Source organism: Falco naumanni, chromosome 17 (assembly GCF_017639655.2).
Source record: "Falco naumanni isolate bFalNau1 chromosome 17, bFalNau1.pat, whole genome shotgun sequence".
NCBI lineage: Eukaryota > Metazoa > Chordata > Aves > Falconiformes > Falconidae > Falco > Falco naumanni.
Genome location: NC_054070.1, coordinates 1,901,171 through 1,924,696, shown reverse-complemented (window position 1 = coordinate 1,924,696; position 23,526 = coordinate 1,901,171). Strand labels below are relative to the sequence as shown.

General features: G+C 59.0%; 1 protein-coding gene across 5 annotated transcripts in view; it reads left to right on the top strand.

The window, feature by feature from the left end:
- The first annotated feature begins 429 nt into the window (after positions 1-429).
- The window catches only part of NAV1 (neuron navigator 1), a 60,990-nt gene continuing 37,893 nt past the window's right edge, over positions 430-23,526 (top strand). For 2 of the 5 annotated variants that reach the window (XM_040616757.1, XM_040616755.1), the window contains exons 1-3: positions 430-1,346; positions 1,708-1,805; positions 4,166-4,873. In XM_040616757.1, the coding sequence (XP_040472691.1) occupies positions 634-1,346; positions 1,708-1,805; positions 4,166-4,873 (1,519 nt within the window). In that variant the 5' untranslated portion in view covers positions 430-633. The remainder of the gene's footprint in view (positions 1,347-1,707; positions 1,806-4,165; positions 4,874-23,526) is intronic. The other 3 variants (XM_040616759.1, XM_040616758.1, XM_040616756.1) reach the window with 2 other exon arrangements.

Here is a 23,526-nt window from a genome sequence, read left to right as displayed (position 1 = left end):
GGGTGGGATGGGGTTGTGCGCCGAGTCCCTGTCCTCATCCACATGGAGTGAAATGTCAAGGCATGGGGACACAGGGCACCGTCTGGGGGGTGGTGCCAGGGAGAGTCACCGTGGGGTGAGATGAGAGCAGGAGCGTGGAGAGATGGGGTAGCTGGCACCATGTAGGCACATTTGGGTATGGGGAGGGCAGAGATGGGGCCCAGACACCAGCCTGAGGGATGGAGTGACAGAGCTGGTCCTTGTGGCACTGGAAGGTGGTCTTGGGTGACCAGGAGATGGTCTTAGGTGGCCAGGAGTGGCCTTGGGTGTCTGGGAGATGGTTTTGGGCAGCCAGGAGTTGGTCCTGGATGACAAGGACACAGTCTCGGTTGACCAGGAGGTAGTTTTGGGGATCAGGAGAAGGTTTTGTGTGGCCAGGAGGGGCCCAGCCTGCCTGTGGTGCAACCCTACCTGGTGAGGGTCTGTGACCATGCAGCCTTGCTGCAGGGACCTGCCATAGGGACCTGGAGACACAGGGATGGGGCTGCATGGGGTCCCTGGGACCCATGTGCCTGTGGAGGGACATCATGTGTGTCCTCACCCTGGGTCACGGGATGCAGTGACCTCTTCCCAGTATAGGGACATTGAGCACCTATGGTCAATGGGGGCCAAGACCAGGGTCTGGTGTGGCTGAGGGGATGCAGATGCCCCCCATGCCTACCCCTTCATCATGCCAGGCCCTGCTCAACCCTCCTCTCCCCCCACAGCCTCGCCGGCAGCCACCTTGCCAGGATGAACGGGACAGCCAATGTCAACCCTGCTGGCCGCAGCCACTACGTCTCCGCCATCCCGGTGCCCCGTGCTGTGGCCCATGGCAAGCCACACACTGCAGCCCCCCCAAGCACACCGGGGTCCCCCATTCCCCACAGGGCTCCATCCCCACAGCCAGGAAAGGCACCAACCCCCGGCCCCAAGACCCTCAAGCCCAAAGATGCTGGCAGAGCTGCCAGCCGTGAGCAGTCCAAGGGCAGGGAGGGCAGCCCCGGCAGCCCCCACCGCAGGGGGCAGAAAGCCCTGGCAAGACCCCTGGTGTCCCCCGGGAAGTGGCCAGAGGCAGCAGGCTGTGGGAGGAGAGGGGCAGGCAGGGGTGGGGAGCCCACCGGGCTGCCCAAAGCTCCCCCAACACAAGGCAGGGGTGGGGGGCGGCCGGGGAAGGGCAGCAGAGCGGCCATAGTAGGGACAGGGGATGAGCCCCATGGCAGCTCGCAGGGCAGAGGCCCAGTATTTGGATCGGGGGCCATCAACTTCTCCTCGGGCCTGCCCCATAGCCACCCTGTCACCGCCACCGTGGCACCCTTCCAGTACCGGTGAGTCCCTGGGGATGGGGGGCATGGGGCTGTGGTGGGCATGGTGACAAGGGGCCACGTGGACGGGGGAAGCAGTCGGGCGCTGCGGGGTTGGCCGTGGGGAATGGTGGGGTTGGGTCTGGGGTGTCTGCCCTGAAGGAGAGTTCCTGATGGGTTTGGGGTGCTGGGGGTTCCTGGAGCACCCACGGGAGGAGCCAGTGTGGGGCAGGGGATGGGCTCAATGGGGGACAGGGTGCCCTGGGACCCCCTCGGCCATGAAAATAGTGTTCCTAAACCCTAGCAGCGCCCAGGGTGCTGTATTCCTGTCTCCTGGGTGTCCCCAGCTGGCTGCTCCCCCACCCTCACTCCCCTCTGCCCGCAGGCTGCAGGACCAGGAGGAGGAGAGGGCCACGTCCCCGGGTGACAAGTGCTCTGATCCTGCGGAGGGACCTGACCCCAGCTGCAAACCCAGAGGCCTGAGTGAGTCCAAAGGGGTTGCTGAGGATGGGGGTGTCTTGCTGGGGGGCTGCCATGATGGTGCCAGGGGGCTGAGGCTCATGCCGGAGCTCAGACCCCCATAGCCCCATGCTGGAATGAGAGCCAGGGTGGGAGGCTGGTGGCCTGGTGGGGGGAACCCCCACACTGGAGGTGCCCCAGCTCCCCAGGAGCAGCAGGGCTGCAGCTGCTGCATCTGGTGAGCCCCCCGGCCAAAAACCTTCCTCCAGCGGCGTGGCATCACCCGGGCGCAGGAGCCGTGTCAGCATCCCCCACAGTGGCTCTGGCACAGGGGGACCGTCCCCTCTGGTGATGCTGCTGGGACATCGCCCTGCTTGGCTCCTTTCCCTCCTCTTCCCAGTTTCCCAGTGAGCTCCAGGAATGACCCATTTCCAGGGAGCCAGCAGAGAGCCGCGCGGAGGCGGGTGCCGAGGCACCACTGGCTCCACACACCCGCCGCGGGGTCACTCCCTTTCTCGGGGGCCGAACAAACCCCAAGACGAGCTCCCCACTGCAGTGCCGGGGACACCCCGGTCCCCTCCGGTGTTGCTTTGGGGGGAGATTTTGGGGGGGCGGCTGCTGGAGAGGGTGCTGGGGCGGCGGTTGCCAGGGCAGCGGCAGCGGAGGATGGTGGGATGCTCCAGGGATGTGCAGGGAAGGGGAAAAAAACAGAGCCGGGAGCTTTGCCGAGTGATTTGAAGGGACAGAAGTCGGTCAGAGCCACGGTGGCTGCCGGCACAGCCCGGCTTTGCAGCGGGGTCCCAGCGCTGCTGCCACACAGCCAGAGGGTAGCGGTGTTCAGCACTGAGCCCCGATTTTGGAAGTGCTGAAACGGGCAGCGAGCAGGAGGATTTTCCGGGAGAAGGCGGGAGGGGAGCAGCAGGGCTGGCATGCTCCCAGCGCAGCTGCCCGCTTCCCTCGCGGGAGGTTTTGGGACGAGGCTGAGCGGGTTCAGTGCTGGGGAAGGGGCCGGATCCTTCCCCTTGCTCCTCGCCTCCCCCAGCCACCAGCCTCTGACACCTTCTGCAGCTCCGTCGGGCCCAGCCAGAGGGGACAGGGGACGCTGGAAGGCCCCAAGAGTCACCTTGCCAGCCCCAGAATGACATGACACCCCAGATTCGACCCCTGCAGTGGGCCCTACTCCCAGGCAATAGCCTTGTAACTTGGCGAGGACTGTAACAGCCCCCCAACCTCAGAGCAGCTTTGGGGTGCAGTGGGGTGCCCTGTGCACCCATCCCACACCAGCAGCACCTTTTGGTGCAGAACACCTTTTTTTGGCCACCTTTTGCTGTCCCATCCAGGCCGGGTTATTTTGGGGCTCTTCGGCATCACCACGGGCTGAACCCCAAAGCAGCGGGGCGGCCAGGCCAGCGTGGGGGACTGGGCTGGGGGCTTGCGCCGCCCCTGGCCCTCCCAGCTCCGTATCGCGGCACATAGTGATGGGCTCTAATGCAATATTTTCTGGCGGTTGCCATGGCAGCCTGCGTGAGGTCACCAAATAGACTTAATTCACCCCTCCCAAGGGACGGGTAATTAATGAAAAATGATGATAACCAGATCCTGCTCCCCCTCTTTTTCTCCCCCCTTAATTCCCCCGGATCACTGGAGAGGCTCCGCTGGGTTTGGGGGCCGCCACAGCGTCCCTCGGGGGGCTCCCGGGGCCACCCCGGGTGAGGAAGTTTTGACACCCCTGGGGCCGGGTGTGCGGTGTCGGGGCTGCGGGTGGGGGCCGCGGCGGGCGGGACGGGCTGCAGGGTGCTGGGCCCTGGCCCCCTGCCGGCTGCAGCCCCCTCCCAGCCAGCCCCCGGCCCGGCCCTGCCTGCAAGGGGCCGCGGGCCGGCGTGACGTGGGGGGCAGCGCCCCGGCACCGTGGGGTGCACGCAGCACCGGCTTCACCCCTCGCTCCCGGGGTCCCGCGGGGTCCCGCAGCCCGGGGGTTCCGCATCGCCCCGGGGTCCCGCAGCCCGGGTGTCCCGCGGGGTCCCGCTCCCCGTGCTCGGCGCTGCAGGTCCTCGCGCGCGGCGAGCGCCCCCGCCTCGCCCCGCCCCGCGGCGCGCGCCCCCTCCCCTCCCCTCTCCTCTCCCCCTCCCCGCCGCGGGCGCGCGCGCCGCGCCCCGCCCCCTGCCCGCGCCAGCCGGGCGCGGAGGAGGGCGGGCCCTTTTTGTTTGCCCCTGACATTCCGCTGGTTCGCAGTGTCCCGCTGGCGGCGGAGCAGTGAGGTGGGGCCGTGCCGCTCAACCCCCCCCCCCTCCCCCGCCCTCCCCGCCCCGCCCCGCGCCGGTGGGGCGGGCGCTGAGGGCGCTTCTCTCTCTGTCTCGCCCGGTGTGTCCTCGGTGCCGCAACAGCAGCTCCCGGCGGGTTAAATGATTGCAGCGCGGGGATGCTGGGGAGCAACCTCAAGAGCCTTCCCGACGTGGAGCTGGGCGAGGAGGAGCGAGGCTACCGGCGGGGCCCCGACGGCGGCGCGGTGATGCCGAAGCGGGCGAAGGCGACGGCGGCGGCGGCGGGCCCGCGGGGCGCGGAGCTGCGCGTCTTCAAGGCGAGCAGCGCGGAGGGGCGGCTGCCGGCCGGCTCCAACCTGCGCAAGCAGAAGTCGCTCACCAACCTGGCCTTCCTCACCGACGCCGAGAAGAAGCGGCAGCTCTACGAGCCCCGCTGGAGCGACGACATGGCCAAGGCGGCGGCACCGGGGGCGGCGGCGGGGGGGGGGGGCCGGGGCGGCGGCGGCCCCCGCGGCCGGGAGGCGCCCGCCATGTCGCGGAGCCTGTCCCGCTCCGAGCACTCGCTGCTGCCGCCGCGCCCCGCCGGCCCCGCCAAGCCGCCGCCCGCCGGCAAGCCCAGCCGCATCCCCCGCGGGCCCTACGCCGAGGTGAAGCCCCTCAGCAAGGCCCCCGAGGCGGGCGGGGGCGGCAAGTGCGACGACGAGCTGCTGGGCGGGAAGGGGCCGGCGGTGGCGGCGGGCGCCGAGGAGAAGCCCTACCTGAAGGTGGACCCCGAGCTGGTGGTGACGGTGCTGGGCGACCTGGAGCAGCTGCTTTTCAGCCAGATGCTGGGTGAGTGCGGCCCGCCGGCCCGGGGTGGGTGATGGCGGGGTCCGCACCCGCGGAGGGGCCGCTGGAGGCCGCGGCGTGTCCCTGGGGCTGCGGCGAGGGGACGGCGGGCCAGCGGCCGCCCCGGCCTCGCCGAGGGGAAGGCGCCACCCGCCCACCCGACGGCCTCCTCCCGCCTCGGCCGCGGCCTCCTCGCCAGGAGCAATGGCAGCTGGTGGCTGGGCTCGTCCTCCCCGCGGTGTTCGGCCCCCTTGTCGCTGCACCCTGCCGAGGACGAGGGAGGCTGCCCGGCCGGGTGCTGCGGCCACCCCCCGCCACCGGGGAGGCTCGTCCCCCGGGCCGACCGCGGCCGCTGCTGCGCCTGGGCTCTGGGCCGGAGGCTTGGCACCCAGAGCTGCTGCGGGGCCCTGGCTGAGGAGGGCACCGAGGATGCTGCCGTGGGGGTTGCGTGAGTGGCTTCCAGACCGTGGCTGCCTGCGTTTTGCTGGCCTGGTGGGTTTGGTCCCTGGGTCTGTGTGGTCAGGAGCGCGTTGTGTGCATGGTGGGTTTTCAGCGATGGCTGTCTCTGATCTTGGGACCCACTGCCCCCCTGGTGGCCTGCGGCGCCGGGTCTTGCCACAGGCATGCCCAGCCCGTGTGTTGCCCTCGTGGCCACGTGCTGATCTCGAAGCTGCGGGAGCCCCCTGCTTCCTGCCGAAGCCCACTCTGCCCCGCGTCCCGACTGGCAGCGCCCGTGGGCTTGGCTGGGCCAGGGCCATGGGGGGTGTGCGGCTCCAAAGAGCTGGTTTGGTCTGGCAAACTGGTGTGAGAAGGCAGCAAACGAGCTCTGCACAGCCATCCCGGTGCTCCCGGTGTCCAGGCTCGCTGAGTTTAAAGCCCTGGTCGTTGGTGGCGGGGCGAGCAGTGCTACAGGCAGGGCTGGGAGCCCTGGTGTGTCAAGTCCTTTCAAGTTCCCTGCCTGGGACCCCTTTTTAGGTGGCCAGGAACTTCTCTGGTGCTTGGAGAGCTGGCTTTAGATGCCTTCTCCTAGCTGCTTTATGCGCAGAGCTCTGCCGTGGGGAGAAAGGGGGGAGATTTGCTCCGGCTGTGGGGGAGGTTTGGAGAGGTGGAGCGAGCTGGACTACGTGCTGGAGTCAGGCACTTGGCAAACGCAGCTTTACGAGTCCGGTACCCTGCTGCTGCAGGAGCCTTAGGGGTGTCGCAGCCCCTGCTCCAGTGCAGCGCTCTGGCACCATGTGCACTGGTGGGCACTGGCACACAGGCGTGGAGCCTCCCAGCCTGTGGCCCTGAGTCCCCTGGCTGCGCACAGCCAAGGGAACAGCAGCGGTGGTGTGCACCCTGCCTGATCCTCTCCCTGACAGGGGTCTCCCCCAGCTGCTGGAGCATCGTGGGGCCTGCTGGGGCTGCACAAGCAGCTCATGGAAAGCCACAGGGCAAGCTCAAGCTGTGGGCAGGCAGACCGTGGGGATGAGCAGGCTGGACATGTGAGGTCAGCCTCGCAGCAGGGGCTGTGGGGGCTTCAGGCTGCTCTGGTGGTCCTGCAGCTGGGCACGTGAACATCCATTCTCAGCTCTAATGCCGCGGTAACACCAGATGCCATGGGAGCAGGACAGGATTGTGGGAGGATTTGTCCCTTATGGGACTAACAGATCTCCACCTCCTGGTGCTGGCATGCCTGGGGTATCTCAGTGTCCCCCTGTGATGCTCTGCTCTTAGATGGGAGTTTCCTCAGCACCCCCAAGAGAAATTCTTGCAGCTTTCTTGAGGGTGCAGGACTGGCACATGTAGGAGTGACTCCTGGTTTGTAGCAGTTGCTGGAGTACCAGAGATCCTGCCTGCAGGACAGGGACTTGTACGCATGCTGAGGAAGACCATGGGTTGCAGAAGTGCCCCCAACACCTGCTTTGGTTTCTGGGATGGTTGCCTAGCCCCCCCCCTGCCTGCATCAAGACCTGCTTCAGGGACACAGGGCTGACCTTGACCTTGGGAGGTGTGGAACATCTCTTTGGACTGCAACATACCATCTGAAAGCTTGGTCAGCTGGCCCGTGAGGACCAAACTCTACTGAATCTGTCCTCTTAACCCCCTGCTCTGTGTGTTTGCTGAAATAGATAAAGTTTCCAAGATGTATGGACTATTGAGTTTCCTGTGGTGGGGACTGGAGGACTGGTTGTCCAGTGTCAGTGGGGACAGTGCCTGGGATGGACAGGGCAGAAGCTTAACCCTGCTGAAATGTCGCTTTCCTTCCGTAGAGCTCACTCACGTTCATGGGAGTTGTGCTCTTGAGTCAACCTACTTAACCAAGTCAACCATGACCTGGCACATCCTTGACAGCCTGTGTCATGGGCATGCCAAGAGGAGCTTGCGGATGGGCAGAGGAGGGAGCAGTGTGACAGTGGTGGTGGCCACTCCATCACTTCTTATGTGCCAGTGGCAGAACTGTGGCTGGGGGTGTGTGAGCCTGGACACATGCTGAGCTTCTGGTCCTGATGCTTTTGCTTGCGGTCTGGTGCGATCCAGGCAGATGAAACCTTCTCCAGGGGTGACAGTGCCTTCCACAGCCTGGCTTCTCAAGGCATAGGTTGTTCCTGTGGTTGGGATAGACCCAGAACGGACAGGATCCCGCTTGCTCAGGAGAAGGTCTTTCTCCTGGTTGCTGCAGGAGGTGCTTGGGAGGGAGGGAAGGTTTCTCTGCTGTTTTCATGGATTCCTTTGGCAAGTGAAACATCAGTCAGAGCTGTTGGCTATGTCTGCTGGAGGACACCTTATCCAGAGTGGCACAAGAAGACTCGCAAGCTTGGTTTGTGCTGGGAAGAAAAAGGCGGGAGCTGCAGGGACTTTCAGCCTCTGCACATCTTGTTCTTGAGCTGTTGACCTGTGTTGAGAAGCTTGTGCTGCTTCTGCCTAACCTGAGCTCCCTGCTCCATCAGACGCAATGGCTTGCAGAGACTTTGTGCGTCTTTGGCCTGCACACCTGAGTTCTCATCTCCACCTCACGCTTCTCCTGCCAGAAGCACTCCCAAGCCTCTGCTGGCCAAAAATTTAGTAGTGGCCAAATTTTACCTCTCATTCGGTTGCTGCCGCTGTGTCATCTGTTTGATGGCACCGAAGCCTTTGTAGAGCTGCTGGAAACATAACCGCGTTTAAAGCAGAGCAGCCTGCGCAAGATGGGAGAGGTCACTGGGACACAGCAACCACATGTGCTTTGTAGAGGCTATTTCCATCATCCAAATTATACATTTCACATCAACCAAAGACTGAGGCTTCTCATCAAAGCTGGCTGGCAGCTGGGGTTGCTAATTACACCAGGGCCCGGCCATGGGATGAAGGGTATGGAGGGCATGTGGCCAGCGTGGTGGAAGAGCTGGCTGTACAAAGCTCGCCGTGCTCATCTCTGCGTGCAGGTGCAGAGGCGCGTACAGGCTGCATGTGAGTTCGTTAGCACTGGCATGTGGTGCCCAGCGTGATTGCTGCACTTACCTAGAGGTCCCCAGAGCACCTCCGAGAACCCGCAGCTACTTTCTGCAGCCGTTTCGTTGGCCATCTCTTGCTGTGTAAGGTGCCTCTTAAGTGGCTGCTAATTCACGTAAGTGAGTAAGTGGTGGGTGTTGCACAGGCCAGAGCCCAGGCGGACACATGTGTGATCCTGGGGAGATGGTGTTCCCCGAAATGCTCACTGCAGGAGTCTCTGCAGCCCTGCTGAACTCTGCAGCTGCAGGTATAAGCTGTCTCAGTCCTGCAGCCCTTGGCTGGCACTGGGTGGGCAATGCCACCCTTCCCCACATGGCTCAGCAGGGATGTCCTCGCTGGGCAGCATGTGTCCCTGGAGACCCAGCACCTCCACGGAGCTGACGGGCAGGCAGGACAGACCCCGGCTATGCTCAGGCTGGCTGGGCAGCCTGTCGGTGGGGAGGAGAGCCAAGGGGCTGGTACAGACAGATGGGCTCCTTGAAGGGCAGGAGCTTCACGTTGCATCTGACTGGTCTGTTTAAAAAAGAAACCATAGCGCAGGAGATGCTTGGCTGCTGTCTGACACCCCATGTGAGCACATTCCCGGCTCTGGTGGGGATGGTCTCACCAAGGTATCCCTTCCCAAGGAGATCCCCTCCTGATGACCGTCCTTGCTGGCCAGGCATGTGCTATGGGATTAAAAGGAGCACCTCTGCCCCATGGCGTTCCTGGCTGCTTAATTAAGCGCTAATAGGCCCGTTGCAGCACTGTGCAGCAGTAGCCAGGCTCCCTGGCAGGAGACCATGAGGAGGTCAGAGACCAAATAGCTCTTCACAGTGATGGGAGCAGGTTATTGCCTCATAAAGCAGTGCGGCTGTCCTGATATCACTGTCACGCTAACGTTATGCCTCTTTTAAGGCCCTTGTGTGACAGTACTCGTGTGACAAGGTCATTGCAGAGGGGATTTACTTCTTTTTGGCTGCGGAGCTGGACTCCTGTATTTGGGCTAGAGGTGAGGAGAAAGAGGAGAGACATGCAGTGGTGTTGCTCCTTCCAGCCAGCTCCCAGGAAATGACAGTGAGTGGTAGATGTCTCCTCTTTTTCTCTCTGGCTGAGATGGCTGCAGTGACTGGATAGAAGGTCTGGAAACGTGGCCTGAGGGCCCCAGAGCTTTCTGCTGAAGCTGTTTGGGTTGTGCCATGTTCCCAGTGATAATGGCAGCACAGAGAAAGTGCTAAAAAAACCACCCAATAATCCAGATTCGTCTTTCAAAATTTCCCATGTAAAAGTAGCAGAGCAAACACTTGAAGACAAAAATATTTGGGGGTGCACTGCTGAAACAAATTTCTCCCCCAAAGAACCTGAAGACTGCTGTTCAAATGGGGCTTTCCCAGTGACTGCCTGGATTTTGCCCCCAAATCTAACATTTGTTCATTGAGAACTATGTAAATGCATACAAAATTGTGTGTGATTCTGGAAATGCTATTTGGGATCTGCTGGTGGGATGTGACCACAGTGGCACCTGGGTGATGTGTCCTCAAGGCCTTGCTGTCCCCTGAGAGCAACTGCTGAGGGCTCCTGGGATGGTTTGCTTCTGCAGACACACACTCGTGGGTCCTGCTCTGTCCAGGTGCCTTGTGAGCAATGTGCTTCCAGCTTGGGTGGCACTGGGGGAACTGTGGCAGTTCAGGGTCCTTCTAGAGAGTCCCTTTCTGATGCCCCCTGTCCCCAGCTTTGCATATTTAGCTTCTTATGCTGTGGCACGTGTCCCCTCTGCCATTGTCCTGGTATGTCCATTTGGGTTACCAGCTCATTGCCTTCCTATGCAGCTTCTTGTGGTGCCAGACAACAATTTCACTGGTCCTCCTTGCACACTCTTGCTCGAGCATTCGACCACAGCACTTGGCTGATGCTTGTGCCTGCTGCCTGGGGGTGGATTTGTTCCCGTTCAGTGTGGAGCCAGAGCGTGCACCCTCTGAGGTGAGCAACCTGTGAGTGACACAACCTGTGAGTGACCCGCCTGCCGTGGCCAGTGTGTGTCTCCCAGCTTGCTTGGCTGAGCCGTGGTCCTGCGTGGGGGTGACCACGTGGTTTTCTGTAGGGCTGTGGCCTCAGGGTCAGCCCATACCGCTCACCTGGCTCTGTGGTGTCAGGTGGTCCGCTGACACATCCTCCAAATCGGTCACTTGTCTAGTCCAGAGCATCCTTTGTGGCACTTGGTGCCCTGCGTGCGCGGTGGCAGCAGCGTCCTGGGGCCGGTGGCAGCTGCAGTTAGAGCCCAGCAGTGAAGCTGCTGAGTCTGGATCCACTGGCTGGGTGGAGCGGGGATGGCTCCATCCTTCGGGGCAGCTTAGTCCTCTCCAGACCTCACACCTTGAGGGTGTCCTGCAGGGCTGTGGGAGATCAGATACAGTTCTGCCATGTCCCCTGCCCTGCAAAGTCACGTCCTCTGGGCGCCCGAAGCAGCTCTCCCGGGGGAGCCAGGGGAGGGGTTGCCGGTTCTCCGGCTGTGAGGCAGTGAGCTGGGGAAGGCAGAGCCTGTGTGAGGTGAGGAGCCCAGCCAGGGAGGCTGGGTGCTGCCTCGTGGTGGGGCGAAGGGGGAGCAGGGCTTTCCCACGCTGCTGCATTGCAGCTCAGAGCCGGGGAGCTGAGCGCGGAGGGGAGCTGGGAAGGCAGGGGATGCTGCATTGCAGGGCTGAGATTAGAAGCTTGTGCAAATGGAGATGTGCCTGTGTCAAGGCGGGTGTGACACTAAATAGCAGTGCCCAGCGCACCCGCTGATCTGCTTGTCTTTCCTCTAATCCTTTTCCTCCACATTTTGTTTTGCTCAAGCATTTCTTTCATTCCTTATGCTATTTGTCTTCTCCAATTGAGGCAGTAATGTATTTTTTATTAATTCAGGAGAAGGGCTGAGATTCATCTCCTGCTGAAGGAGCTGCTGGAATCTGCGTAGGAGAGCTTAGCTCAAGCACAGTGTGGCTGGGCAGGACGTTTTCCTTGCTCCGGAGGCGGCTTGAGAGCCTTGTGGCCGCAGCGTGGGGGCCAGCACAGCGTGTGAGCTCCTTGGAGGCGCTGCACGGGCAGACCGTGGGCAGGTGTGTGCCCCCGCACTGCCCAGCGACACGCAGGCGCACCTGCAGCAGGGACGCGTGCCTCCACCTTCGTGAGCATGTGAGTGTGCCAGTGCTGTAGGGAGCACAGGGTTTTCCCCAGCTACCTGGCGTAGGCATCGGTGATTCTTACTCACTCCGCATCCCTCTTTGGTTGCATGTCAGCCGTGTTATCCCTGTGCTAGAGCGCTCTTGGTCATCAAGAGGCAAGTGCCTTGCAGCCCTCCCCTGGCTAATGTACCTGCAAGGTGTGAAGCATCCCCCTGAAATTACAGAAGGATTTTGTGGCAAATCCAGGAATTGGTTTCTGAAGATGTAAAGGCAGGGCTGCTCTGTCCTTGTGTTTCCCCCAGGCTGAATCTTGTGCAGTGGCAGTGCAGGTAAGGAGAGGATGGTGAGCTGGCTAGGAGTGACCTACTAAAGGGGACACAGGAGGTGACTTTTAGTCAGGAACTGAAACTGAGGGTTTTGTGCCATGCTCATGAAGCTGCAGTTCCCTCGGCAGGTTGCAAGCCTGACTCGCAGCCGCAGGTGACGCGGTGGGAGGGCTGGGCTCCGTGCCAGCTCTGTTGGCTCACCAGCCAGTCAGCTGGGTTCGGCTGTGGGTTGGGAACCTCTCCTGCTCAGTGAGCTGGAAGGATGGCTCGTGGCTGAGGTCCTCTGCAGCTCCTTGAAGCTGCTGGAGGTTGTAGTTGTTCTTGTGTGACCCAGGAAAATGGGAAGAGCCATGCTGTGGGTGCTGAAGCCTGTGGTGTGTGAGCTGGAGGAGAATGTTGGAACTGCAGTATGGCAGAGGGGCAGCGCTGTGCCTTTAGTACCAGGGAAGGGCTGAACTGCTTCTATGTCTCGTGCCAGCCTGTGTGATTGGGGTGTGGGGTTGCTGCTCGTCCCACCTCTGCATATCTTGTGTAAGGTTGTTTCACCAAGCGTGACAAAGCTGGCAATGAGACAAGCTGCAACCAGACAAGCTTCTTCAGTAGCGCCCTTAGGAAGCGTACAGTCTTGGCCAAACCCAGTCCTTACTGGCTCTGCTGGGAGCTCAGACTGGCTAAAGCTGAGCTTTAGAGAAGTTTAGACCTCTATGTTTTTTCAGTGGGACTGAAGTGTCCCCAACACCGGCACTGCCCCAGCCACTGCGCTGAGCAGCCTGACTCCCGATTCAGCGAGCAGCCGTGAAGCACGTTCAAAGCTGCGACTCAGGTACGCTCTGTTGTCAGCTATTTATAGCTGTGTGAGCTTTCAGCGTAGCTGTGGACTGAGAATAACTCGCTGATGAGACACTTCTCAAAATCACACGTCCGTTGCCCATGCGCAGCATCGTCGTCTCAGGCTTCTCACATGTCAGTGTAGGGTATGTCTTGGTCCCGTGCCAGCCTGGATCGACACAAAAAGGAGTTTACCCTGATGTTTTTTCTAGGCTGGGGGGGGTCTGCTGGTTTGTCGAGGCACGGCTGCACGGTTGTGTCCTCAGCAGGACACCATCAGCCTTTTGCAGGGAGCATGGTGGTGACCCCTGCATGTGTGGGCACAGTTCGGGCTCTGTAAAACCCACCCCATGGAGAGCAGCCCTTCCCTTTCACAGCCCAGTGTATGGGGAGATGTGGATGCTGGCAGGGAGGGATGTGCTTGAGGAGCAAGGCAAAGGAACCTGCTGTTCAGGCTGGGACCTGCGATGTTGAAACTCATCTCTTAATGAACCCTTCGGGCTGGAAGCGTTAGATGCTGTTGGGGTGTTTCCAGTTTTCTTTATCTCTGACTTGGTATTATATTTCCATGCTGATGCAAACAAGTGGAAGAATAGATAGCAGCTAATTCGCATCGATTGCTGTGGTGCGGGAGCTCCCCGAGGTGAGCCGGGGCTAGCAGAAAACATGCTGCAGGTCATTTGATGGGACGAGCGTGTCCCTCCCCGGCTGGTTCTCAGTGTGGTGCCATGGGGGACACGTCAGCCTCACAGGCACCTGGTCCCACATCCCGAGGCTTCTCCCAGCCTTGGTGTTTCAGCGGCTGGAGGCAGCTTTGCCATGACGAAGCATCGTGACCAAGCCTGGTGGCAGTGGAGCTGGGCAAGGCAGGGGTGTTCCGGCAGGCTCCAAGGTGGAAGTGCTGCTTTGAGGGAGGGGACACAACTGGGTCCCCCTCCATGTTCAAAGCAAGAGGAGAGGCGTTTTACAGATTGTGTCTAGGACCTGAGACCGTCTGGCTCTGCCAGTGGAGAATCAGTGGGGACAGACCACGGGCTTTTCTTTGGTGCCTCTCCAACCGCTGGGCATGCTGGAAGATGGTTACCCTGCGCTCCTGTGTCTCCCATGGACCCCGCGTTCATTTAAGAAAAGTAAAAAAAACCTTCCAGGGGATCGGAGTCACCCTGGACAGGGCATGCATTGCACCTTGGGATGGGCAGCAACGAGGGGTCCTGGGAGCAGAGGGACCTGTTGGTTCCTGGTAGTGGTAGTTTCTCTCCCAAATAACATGCGTGTAGACTGGCGTGGGGTTAAAATCCTGCTCAGTCTGGAGAATGTGTTGTGTGATCACTGGCCAAGGGGAAGCACCAGCATTTGCCTGACTCCCAGCCGCAGACCTAAGTCTTTTGTGCCTCAGGCTGCATGTAGCCGGGGGCTCACAGATCATCCAGATCATCGGTGGTTGTCTTTTGGCAAATTCCATTTTGATGGCTCACCCTGGTTTGATTTGAGGCTGGATACATCACTGTCTGGGCCCTCTGGCTCCCACTGTGGTTAAGTGCACCCAAAAGCTTGCTGCATCGTGACCCCATGGGGAGCAGCAGCAGCCAGGACTAACCCCAGACCTCCTGTTGTGACTGGGCAGTGAGGGCTCCTGCCCTGCGTGGCCTCAGCCTTTCTCCCCAGGACCCTGCCTCGTGTTGGAGCACAAGGGGCACGGCCTGTCGCGCCGCATCCCCAGCCAGCACAGCTGCAAGGGAGCCCTTACAGCCTGACAGAGCTACGGCCGCAGGTTCAGGTTTACCTCCGAGACCAGAATGTCCCCCCGTGGTTTCAGGGATGCGGGAGGGACAGAGCTGGTGTCTTTCAGCACTTCAAGCTGAGCTCAGCAGCAGTTTGGGGACTGATTTGCCAGCAAATCAAGACCCTCCTTCCATACAGGCAAGAACATCTGGAAGAGGGTAGATTGCTCAGGCAGCAGCACCTTCAGCCATCTCATTTTCATTTTCCTCAACCCTTTTAGCTGTGCTTTTGCTGCGCTGTGCCAAACGGCGTCCCGGTGCTGCTAGAGCACTAATATCCATCATCCGGCCGCGGTCTGCAGAGCGCTCAGAAATTTTGTGCTATTTTCAGTTAGTTTTCCAAGTTGAGCTTATTGGCTCATGGGCATCTGCTTCCAGATGGAGAACATGTGGCCAGTTCCTGCAAGGGGAGGGGAACAGCCCTGCTCATAAAGCAGCATGGGGGATGAGTGAGGGAATCTCTTCCTGGAGCCTGCAAGATGCTTTTTGGGGCTGTGCAGAGCGGGGCCTGGAGGGTGGGATTTTAAAGCTGTCCGAAAACCCTCTGAAAGCAGAACTTGCGTGGCAGTGTTGCTTGTGGTGGGAGGTCACCTCCTGTCACATAGCTTATTAGTCCTGGGGAAAGTACAGTAACCTGGGGGCAGGATTAAATCTCAGCTCAGTTGCTGTTTGTACTGCTGTGTGCTTCCCACCCCTGCTTGCTTTTGAAAGCGAAGAGCAAGTAATAAATTTTTCCGGGGTGATTTCCTCAGCAAATAGTCATTGTGCTAAACCTGGTGAAACTGCTGAGGTTCCTGGAAGCCTCCCTGCCTTGAACAGGCTGCATGAGCACTTGCAAAATGTAATGGCACGCAAGGAGGAGAGAAACCCAGAGCTCCGAATCAAAAGTAAATTTGCAAAGCAGCTTTTCCAGCCTCGCATTCCCGAGTGGAGCATGTTAATGCGTACAACACTACTGTGCTGCTTTCCAAAACCAGCCGTGCTGCAGCAGTGACCAGCGGGGCGAAGCCATGTTCCCTTTGCTCTGTTCTCTGTTCACTCATTGTTGCGTTCAGGGGGCAGAGGTGCCGATTTTTTTTTTTTTGTTGCTAAGATTCTCGTTCCCTTTGTGGGAATAAAGCAAATATTATTGGGTTGAGATTCTCTATAGCTTCAAAGACAAATCAAATCTGGGTTGCCAGCTTCTTTTTGTATTGCAAGAGATGCCTGTTTTCCATCCCAAACCATCCATGTTTTGCAGCTCAATAGCACATCCTAGACAATGGCTTTAGAAATCAGACGCCTGCGTTTTGGACCCACAGTGCTGAGGCAACGCCAAGCGACACACAGGGTGCCAGAATTCATGCACATGGGGAGAGAGAAGGAGGAAGAAAAACTTGCTCCGATGGGATGTTTCCAAGGAGATCATGGTAATGATCTTCCATCTCTATATAGCTTTTCATCCCCTTGCGGAGTGTTCTTGCTCGTAAGGAGATGTTACATGTATCCTGTGTGGAGCGTGCAGCAGCTGTCCTTAAAATGCACGCTGTAGTGGGGAAGCTCTGGAGCTGTGGCATGGGATTACCCTGGGGTGGGAGTGACCCCTGAAATGGCAGGGACACAGCATGTCCCTGCCCCTTTGGTAGCACCCTGTGTTTGGTGTCTGCAGCCGCAGGGCACGGTGCACCGGTGTGGGGGGTGACCTTGCCGCTGCGTAACAGTGTCTGGGTATGTCTCAATCCTTCCCCAAATCAGTGTTGTATGTGGGACATGCGTAACATCAGCTGGTGTCCGGCTCAGAGCCGTGCCATGGCTGGACATGCTCTGGCATTGGGCTCGTTGGAGGGAGAGCCTTGTTACGAGCTGTTTGGTACTCCTCGAGCTCAGCTGGGAGCCACAGCTGGGTTTTATGGTCAGTGCCGGAGCAGGCTGTCCCACCCCGACATGCAGCATGGTTTTCCTGGCTCGTTCATTCCTTTTTCCCCGATTGAGGCTGGCTGCCGTTAGTCCACAGAGGATTGCAGGGCTCTGCGGAGGGTCAGTGAGGCTGTATCCGCTGCCGGGGGTGTGCAGGAGGTTGGATAATACATGATATTCCCTTGTCTTTCTGAGTGCCTCTAGCTTTCCAAGAGGAGGAAGGCAAGTCTGGAGCTCTGCTTATCCCCTGTGCCGAGATGGGTTTGCAAAAGCCACAGTTTCTTCCGCTTTTTTTTTTTTTTTTTTCCCTCTCCTTCCCTCTTTTCCTGCCCCAGATTTTTTCCCTGACCTGATGAATTTTTAAACAAAAACATGGTAAGGACAGAACAGGAGAAGAGGGGTGGAAACCCAGGAGAGGACATGGGGGGGGGGGGGGGGGGGGGAAAGACCTGTTTTCAAAAGCAAAGTGATTTCAAGTGGAAGTGAAAGTTTAGGGTGTGTTTTTAATTTTAAAATTCCAACTAATTTTAAGTCACTTTATTGACAACAGAAAATACCTTTCCTAATGTTCTTTTTAATAAACCCCAGTTTTACAAGTAGAAGCTGTTGGTTGAAAAATAGCAGGGAAATGTGGAAGTAAAGGCAACCGCTGTGCCCTTTAATTCCTCCCTCGCCTTGGCAGGGGTCAGTGCTCCCTGGAAGTGGGGGGCTGAGGCCTGGGTGTGGGACAGGCTGCCCCACAGATACCTCTGGGTTCTTGCCCATCTGTCCGTGGGGGATGGCAGGATTGGTCACTTGTAGGTGGTGGCTTTGCCCGTGGACAGGTGTGGTTCCTCGCCCATTCGTGCAGGGCAGTGAGCAGAGGCAGGGCTTTGGATGCAGTGGGTCAGGATTTGGCCCAAATCAGAGCCCTCCGGCTCTTTGGCCAGCTGGAGGACTGTCTGCTTAACACTGAAGAAGGTGAAGGAGGCAAGAGGGAGCATGGGGATGGAGGAGGGAGGTGAGGTGGGGGCAGGTGAGTCGGCTGGCTTGCACGGCATGTGTTGGGTTTGTGCCTGGCACTGCTGCCAGGTGCTTCTGACCTGCAAAAGTCATCTGGAGAGTTTGAATCCGTGATGTAGCTGTGAGATACCATGGACGCCTTTCTGTGCCGTGCTTCATCCCCTGCCGTGTCCCACCAATGCAGAGACTAGAGCTGAGTGCCTGCGTCGGAGACGGGCTGCTCCTGCTGCTGCTCTCAGCTGGGTTGGGCTGGTTTCTCACAGCCGTCGGCTTGTCAGGTAGATTGGGTGTTGTTAGAATAACAGCTTAAATCAGTCGCCTTTAAATTTTGTAGAGCAGAGAGATTTCCTAACAGATCTCATTGTATTTCATACTGGAGCAGAAAAAGAAACATTTTATGATCATTTTTTCAATGACTTTCCAATTCTTTTTTTTCTTGGTAAACTGTCTGCAATCACTTACAGTGTTCCTGAAGGGATTAATTACTCACTAGAGCTCATTGTGTGTATTTCATATTCAAGAACTGTTGGATGTGATGCCTGGCTTGGATCGAGCGAGGGGTCACATGGCGTTTCTTTTTTCATCCTTTTTCCCCTGTTCTGTTTTATCTGTCAGGCTCCTGGTGTGAGCACTCCCAGTTGCCGATTCGGTGGTCGCTCAGTCGGTGCGCCGCACGTGATCACAGCTGACTTCCCTGCTCTGCCCTCCTTTGTCAGGGGGAAGCGTAGCCAGAAGAAGACAAATCACTTCCTTGTTTGAGTGACTTTTGGCTGATGCTTTCCCCCAAGCTGTAGTATTGGCTCGGCTTTTCCTGCAGCGGTTGTGGCTCTGGGCTGTGCATCGTCAGTGCTTGGACAGGCCCCCAGAGCAAATGTGGGGGGGAAGAGCTCAAAGCACATTGCAGTGCTGCTTCCCACGGTGGAGAGGGCTTCTCCAGCACAGGCAGCCGTTGTACAGAGGTGGGATATCTTAGAGGGGATAATACCCAGCGACAGTGCTGCCGGAGATCCCACCGTGCCGTTCTCAGAGGGTCACATCCCCAGGAGGGTGCTGCCTGCAGGACAGCCCTGTGCTTGGCACTTCGGCGGCATGGGGAATGGCATTGTCTCCAGCTTGGCAGGAGGGGATCCCAAACTGTCCAAGCGGGGTGTGTAACTCGGCATGTTCTCAGCGTGCTTAAATGGTTCCTGCAGCATGCAGGGGATGGGGGCTTGTCGCCGCACAGGGGTCCAGAGGCGAGCAGCCGCTCTCCTGTTTAACGTCGGAGTGAGCTGATGTCCCTGGGGGCTTGTGGCTGCTGTCACCACCTGTCACGCAGCTCTTGGTGTTGATGAGTGCATGGTGAGGGCGGCCATGGGAGCTGGCACATGGTGCAGAATTGTCCACTGAAATCCCTCCTGTCAGTGCCAATGCCTTTTTCTGAGCATTTTCTGCCCTGCCCATCCCCAGCACTGCCAAGCCCACAGTAAAACTTGGACTCGCCATTCTTTGCATCAAATCCTAAAGCGTGTCAGAGTCTCTCCTCTCGCTGCAGCGCAGGTGATGGATCTGAGGTGAAGAGCACTCTTCCTGCGTGCTGTCCCTGAGCCCCACTGGGGTGCCTGGGCAGGAGTGCTGTGGGCTTTGGGGTCCCAGGGAGGAGAGCAAGGACCAAGTGGCAGCTTCCACCATAGTGGCACAGAGCTTTCTGGTCCCAAGCGTCCCCTTCCATCCTGCGGCACAGCCACGTTTCCTGAAGGAGACAGGGTCTTCCTTCTCTGCAAATCTCCTTTAGTGGGAAGAATGCAACCGCTGCTCAAGAAAACCTTTTCCTGGTGTTGGGGACCCGTCGAGAGTTCTGCAAGAGGGAGAGCAGGTCTGGAAGCAGCTGGACGAGGTGCACGTCCTGCCGCCAAGTGCACGGAACCCTTGCCCCTGCGCTCCCCATGGGGAGCTATCAGTGCTAAGAACAGACAGTTTATTCATGCGCATCCCTCTCCCTGTGAAGGGTGCTCGAGACACAGCGCAGCAATTAAAACAAGTTTGTAATAATAGCGCTGGCAGATCAGCGGTACGGGCTCTGAAGCTGGTGGAGGATTTGGCGGTGCTGAGGATGGATGGGGGGAGGCTGGTGCTGCCGACCTCCCCAGTGGAGACCAGGCACGGGGGTGCAAGGCGGTGCTGTGAGGCAGCAGGATGAAACCCTGGGTGTCCTTGCGGCTGCAGTGCCGGGTGTGGGGCTGCAGGAGAAGCAGGATGGAGGGGGGCCACAGGCTGGGGAGAGGCACGTGGGGCTGACGCTGCTCCTGGCTCCAGTGAGGGGAAGGCACCTTCCTGGGGCAGGTTCGGAGGAGCAGGTAACAAGTCCTGCAGAGGTAATGGCAGCGTTCGTGGGGTGGGGAGCATGCTGCTGGGTGAGGCAGGGGCACGATGCTTTGTGTTCCTTTACCACAAGCAGGAGTGGCCCTGGGGGAGCTGGCGTAGCAAGCAGGAGAGTTCATCTGCAGTAATTTGGGTCACCCCAGGCTCTCTGCTGAGTTACTGGGATGCCTCGTCCCACTTCTGGGCAGGGACCTCGGAGCCACTGGTTCCTGTTAGCTGCACAGGGGACCTTGGGGACGAATGCAGGATGATATCTGTGTGTCACCCTCAGAGCCGCAGTGCCCTCTTCAAGCAAACCTTCTGCTGCTTGCTGCGTGCCACTTGGTCTTTGGGAGAGCACAGTGGGTTTGCTTTGGGGTGAGCATCGCCTTGGCAGCTGGTGGGGTGGACTGAAGGGACCTCAAAGTCTGTGATGTCACGTCAGTCCTCAGCCCCACCTGGACTGCTATTGCAGATGCTGCCGTGATCTTCAGGGGGTGAACCTTGCCCCAGTGCCTGGTAAGAGCAGCACCCCTGGGCACCCCAGCAACGCATGTCCACCCCAGTGCTGGGGAACTGCAGGTGGAGGGGAGCCCTAAGCTTGCGGCATCCCAGTGATCGTATGTGCAGCGGGCTTGTTTCTGGCTCTCTGCAGGCTGCTGCGCCTGGTGCCAGAGTGAATTTGGCACCTGGCCCTCCTGCGAGGCTGGGGCAGGTGGGGAGAAGAAAGGCTGAGCCCTCCCCGCTGCCCTCGCCGCAGGCGGGGGGTTCAATTACCCCCACACTTGCACAATGGCCGTTTATCTCTGGGAGCAAAACCCTAGTAACCGTCAGGGCAGAGCGTGAAGGGCTGATTAGAGGGTGCGCGGGGAAGGGCGCTGGGGTCGTGTGCAGGCACTTCCCTTCCCATTTCCAGGGCTTTCCATGGTAATGGCTCCTATTTTCCTCTGTTGTTAGGACATCACTCACATGTGGCTCGAATGACATCTGTCAAAACACTTCGTGGTCCGTTTGTGGTCCCCCCCCCCCCCCCCCGCCTCGTTCTTGGTGCTTCTGGGGAAGATGGATCCGTTGGCCCCATAATGAGCCTGACATCAATTAATCATCAGCCTTAAAAATTAGCATTGTGGCAGCACACATTGGAGGGAAACGATTCCCCAGATGGAAGCAAATATAGCCTCTGTTATCTCCCTCCTCCCGGGGGAGGTGGCAACAATAGATCCACTAACGAGCCTGGAGCTCATTTAAGCTGGGTTTGCTCCCTGAGGTTGGGGGGCCTGAGGTGATCTGCTGCCTCCTCTCCAGGTGCTCTTGGGGGACCACCTCATGCAATGGCTGATGACCAGATCCCAGGGAAGGCACCCTCATGGGCTGGCATCTGCCAGGCTGTGCAGAGAGCCTGGAGTGAGCTTGCAAGCACCGAGTCCCTTCCTGAAGCCGAGGGTTTGGAGGAGAGCAGCACTGCAGGGGTTTCATCCTTCTGGACTGAAGGATGCTCATCCCTGGGTGATGCTGCTGGACCAGGACGGGGGTTCTGGATGTGTTCCTCAAGGACATGTTCCACTTCAGGTGGGCTGTCCCTTGCCCCTCTCCAGGGTGGCAGCTCTGAGCAGCACTTGTGCCCATGGCAGCTTGGCGAGTACCTTGCCAGCTCCGATGTTCAGGAGCTCAGCAATGGGCTGGAGGTCTCCAGAGACCTCCATCTCGGGGGTGACTTGGGCACCTTCCCTGGAGGTTCATAATGACCTATCTTTGTGCCTATGCCATGCTGGCATTTTCCATGCTTGGAGCTACCCTCCCTCACTCCCTGGTGAGCTGTAACCCAAGTGAGCAGCTCTGCCACCCATAGCCCCATGCAATTTTGGTTTCCCACTGCGGGTCCTCGGCGAGGTGAAGACCCTCTGGTGACAGCTGCGTTTTGGGTTCTTGGTGGCTGATGAGCAGGTCAGTGCAGAGCAGCCCTGCAGGCTTTGGCTGACGAGTGAGCAAGGGAGGACATTTTGCATTCTTGCTGGAGACGCATGAGGACTCCTTGGCTGATCTGGTGATGGACAGACAGACCAAGTGTCTACCAGAGCCCAGCTGAGGCCGGGGAGAATTGTGTTTGCAACGCATTGCTCTGCACAAAGCTTGCAGTCACAAGGCGAGGGGGACAAAAGGCTCCCTGTTCGCTCCGTCCCAGTGGGTGCAATTCCAACAGTTAAAAAGCAAATGTGAGTTGTTTGTCTCTGTGAATATAAAGCTTCCCCAAGCATGGCTGTATTCTGGCGGGGAATGGGGAGTTTGGCTTCGCTAATGACTCTGTTCTCCCTGCAAAAGAGCCAACTTGAGCCAAGAGCTGCCCGGCCGGGCCCTTCCCCGCCAGCCCGGGTACGGGGACGTGGGCTGCGGAGGGTATGGGCTGCCTCTGGGTCTGATAAATGCTCTTTCAGCCAGGCCTGGGCACCCAGTGGGGAGGGATGAGCCTGGGGACCTCTGCCTTTGTCTGTGGTACCTAGAGGTGACTGCCACCCGTGAGCAGTCTGCCAGTGCTCAGGATCTTCTCCTGTGGCCAAGGGGTTCAATATCCTCAGGTAAAGGGAGCCCCAGGCGGGGCGGGCTGGCTCCTTGAGTCATCAGATCTGCTGATTTGGGGCATTTGACTGTGAGTCTGAGGGTCTGCTGTTGCAGATCAGGGAACTCTTGAGTGGTGTCTCCATACCAGAGTCCTGGGGAGTTGCCCTGCTCGTGGGAAGGCCTGTGAATCCCCACGGCACTGGGTTTTCAGTTGGGATTTTATTCCCAGACCAGCTGGAGAAGGAAGGGGATGGATGCAAGTGGCTGGAAGTGCAATGGTGCAGGGTAGTTTGCTGGTGATGTGCCCGGTCCCAGGCAGCCCACTTGCGCTGGGGAGGGGGGCAGGCAGTTGTGAAGCTGCTGCAGAACGTGGAGGGAATGACTGCAGACCACATGCTGCAGCTGGGCTCGGGGCATGGGCACATCCACACTATCTACGTGGAGGATCCTCAGCAGTAACGGGATGGCTGAGACGGTGCCAGTGCCTGATGTGGTATAAGTGCTGTCTGTGGCCAGCTGTGTGTGGCTCCCCTGGGCGGGGGGATGTGATGCTTAAACCCCCATGTTTGTGGCAGCCGAGCGGTACTGAGCACAGCCCATGGGCATCTCCACCTTTGCCCAAGGGTCTTCCTCCTTCTTGGCTGCTTCTGTGTTTGCCCCATCTTCCTCTTGGCTCACTCGCCTTCTGGGCTACAGGGGCTTTGGAGAAGGGTTGTCCACAGTGGGGGAGGGTAGTTATGGGAGGAAGGATGTGGCTGTGACTGGTCATAGGCCCAGTGCCCTCTGTCACGGTACAGGAACCCATCTTGGCTCTTGAGATGCAGTCAGAAGTCGGTGCAGGATTCTCCCTGTGTCATGTTCCCCTCCTCCACTAGGCAAAGCCCAGAATGGGGGCTGGCAGTGTCCCCAGATGTAGGGCACATCTGGAGGGCACCGAAGCAGTTAAGTGAAGGGCTGATTTGTGCTATAGAAAGCCGCAGTTCCTTCCTTTGATCCTCTGAATCAGCCCATTGCCTCCGTGGTATAAAGCCCCATTTATCTCTGCTTTTCCCAGTAAGTTTGAAGGCGGTCGCGGCTAGCGGCTCAGCAGCAGCAAGCTTGCCGGCTTTCTCTTCCGCTGAAGCAGAATCAGGTGAAATCTCTATGGCAACTAGCAGATGACAGCGAGTCTTGTTGCCTTGGAAATGAGGCAAGGAAAAAAAAAAAGCCCCACCACCCAAAAAGAGCCATCTGGAATTTTGAATTTCCACAATGTCCGACCTGTGTCTGGTGACGCGTGGGGAGCATGAACCTGCTGCTGCGGGCTGCTCTGGGGC